The sequence below is a fragment of the Fukomys damarensis genome, unplaced genomic scaffold, assembly GCF_012274545.1.
Source record: "Fukomys damarensis isolate Sample0158 unplaced genomic scaffold, DMR_v1.0_HiC HiC_scaffold_13, whole genome shotgun sequence".
In the NCBI taxonomy this organism is placed as follows: Eukaryota; Metazoa; Chordata; class Mammalia; order Rodentia; family Bathyergidae; genus Fukomys; species Fukomys damarensis.
The window spans coordinates 35,365,842-35,368,230 of record NW_022900925.1 but is presented as its reverse complement, the minus strand read 5'-3'; the positions used below and the strand labels follow the sequence as shown (position 1 = coordinate 35,368,230).

General features: G+C 66.8%; 1 protein-coding gene across 1 annotated transcript in view; it reads left to right on the top strand.

Moving 5' to 3' along the window:
• Positions 1–6: 6 nt before the first annotated feature.
• The window catches only part of Tbkbp1 (TBK1 binding protein 1), a 12,865-nt gene continuing 10,482 nt past the window's right edge, over positions 7–2,389 (top strand). The window contains 4 exon segments of the mRNA XM_033763116.1: positions 7–1,050; positions 1,308–1,430; positions 1,599–1,703; positions 2,301–2,389. The exon segment at positions 2,301–2,389 is cut by the window's right edge and continues 10 nt beyond it. Of these exon segments, the coding sequence (XP_033619007.1) occupies positions 823–1,050; positions 1,308–1,430; positions 1,599–1,703; positions 2,301–2,389 (545 nt within the window). The 5' untranslated portion in view covers positions 7–822.

The following is a 2,389-nucleotide window of genomic DNA, read 5'->3' as shown; positions in this document are numbered from 1 at the left end:
TCCAGGCCGCTTCCCAACTCCGTGCCGACCCCCACCCGCGCCCCGCCAAGGCGCCCATTGACGGTGACACACCTACGCTCATTCACAGACACTCCCCCCACGCCAGCCTCAGACACACATTCATAAACAGGCCCAGAAGTACACACGCACCCCCTCGCTGCCTACTCCCTTTCGGGAGCCCTGAGTCATCCCTGCCCCCTCCCAGGGCGCCCCAGTGTGCAGCCGCACAGCGACCAGCTGGGGACTTCTTGGCGTGGCTCCTCCCCAGCCCCCTTGCCCAGTTTGCTGCGTCTGACACTCAGCCAAGGACTTCCTGGAGGTCCCAGGTCAGGGGCCGAGCCTGGCCGGTGGCCCCCGCCCGGTGCAGGGGGAGGCGCTTCCCTTTCCTGAACTCTGGGATCCGGCGAGAGGAAGCGCTCGCTGGGCAGGGCCCGCCAGGCTCTGGGCGCAGCACTGGGCCTTCCTTGGGGAGGAGCTGGGGAGGCCTGGGATGGGGTGCCCGGTGGCCAGGTACTTGGGGCAAGGACAGAGAAGGGAGGAAGGCGGCCTTCCTGTTGGCCCCCGGTTCTCCCTCTCGCGCTGCCGGCTGGACTGCCCCATCCCCGTCTGTCAGCTGTCCCCTACCCCCTGGCTTCACCTGACTGCTGCCCCAGAGAATGGGGCTTAGCCACCTGAGGGGCTGCGGGCAGGAAGCGGCCAGGCTTTGCCTCAGGGTGCTCCTGCCAACGGCCAGCGTGAGGGGTCTGGGGACAAGGCCCAGGTGACCCTGTCCACGTTGTTCCTGCTCTCCCAGGAGGCTCACGGGGGGCCGAGGCCCTCACCATGGAGTCCATGTTTGAGGATGACATCAGCATCCTGACGCAGGAGGCCCTGGGGCCCAGTGAAGTGTGGCTGGATGGTCCCGCAGACCCCTCCCTGGGGGAGGAGGACATGTGCTCGGCCTCCCACTTCGCCCTCATCACGGCTTACGGGGACATCAAGGAGCGACTGGGGGGCCTGGAGAGGGAGAACGCCACCCTCCGCCGCCGGCTCAAGGTCTACGAGATCAAGGTCAGGACCTGGGGACGGCTGTGGGGTGGGTGTGTGGTGTGGGGTGGCAGGGACTAGGGTTCGGGCAGGGTCCATGGGTCCGGAGGAGGGGCTGGGGAGGCTGCTCTGGGGCAAAATCAGAGCCCAGCAGCCACTTAGGAGAGACCAGTTTTGGAGCTGTGGGTCCCATTGGAGGGCAGAGGGAGAGCTGGGGGCTTGGGGGCAGGGGTGGGGAGCTGGCTGCAGCCCTCCTGTCCCTGCTTCCTGTCCGGCCGCAGTACCCACTGATCAGTGACTTTGGAGAGGAGCATGGATTCTCTCTGTACGAAATCAAGGATGGCTCCCTCCTGGAAGTGGAGAAGATCAGCCTGCAGCAGACGCTGAACCAGTTCCAGCACGAGGTGAGCCTCGCTCCCACTGCGGCCCCTCACTGGTCCCCTGGCCTCACCCCTCCTGCCTCGGTGCCCTGAAGCCTGGATCAGTTCCTCCCTCCCCTCCACAGAGTGCTGGGAGTGGGGGCGGCCGGGCAGGATGGGTGTGACCCTAGGGTGCCGTCTCGGCCCACACAGTTGCAGAAGAACAAGGAGCAGGAAGAACAGCTGGGGGAGATGATCCAGGCCTACGAGAAGCTCTGCGTGGAGAAGAGCGACCTGGAGACCGAGCTGGGGGAGATGGTGAGGCCAGGAGGGCTGCCGGCTCCTTGGCGTCCTGCATCTGTGCACTGCCCGTGTCAGCGTCCAGCCCCGTGAGACCCCGCATGCCATGGCCTCCCTGCGTGTGCGCATGTGTGGTGCTGTGTGTCGCCCTGGCAGCGGGTGACTGCACGGGACACGCTGTGAGCCAGCCAGGGAGTGTCGGTCTGCCTGCCCAGGGTCTGCCTGCTGTGGGACAGAGGCCGCCAGCAGTGTCTGTGGCTGCCACGGTGGGACGGTCTCGGCTAGTGTGTGAGTCGGGTTCTCATGTGGCCCCGCATGGGCACGGGTGGGCAGGCACCCGATCGGGAGACGCGGTCTCTGCCAACTCCTAGCTATGACCCTGGTCAGGTTACTTGGCTCCCGTCCCGTCTCTAAAGAGCAGAGGACGCCCAACACCCTGGCTGAGCTGCAAGTGTGCCGTGGGAGAGGCAGCCTCGCGCCCCTGGCCGCTGGGAGCGGGAGCGTGGGACGTGTGGATGGGCGGCCTCTGCCCTGTGTGGAGGGTGACAGCTGTGCAGACTGGGGAATCCTGGCTCTGAGGGCCGAGTCAACTCAGCCCTGGGCCTCCCCCCGCAGCGGGCCCTGGTGGAGACCCACCTGCGGCAGATCTGTGGCTTGGAGCAGCAGCTGCGGCAGCAGCAGGGCCTCCGGGAAGCGGCCTTCCC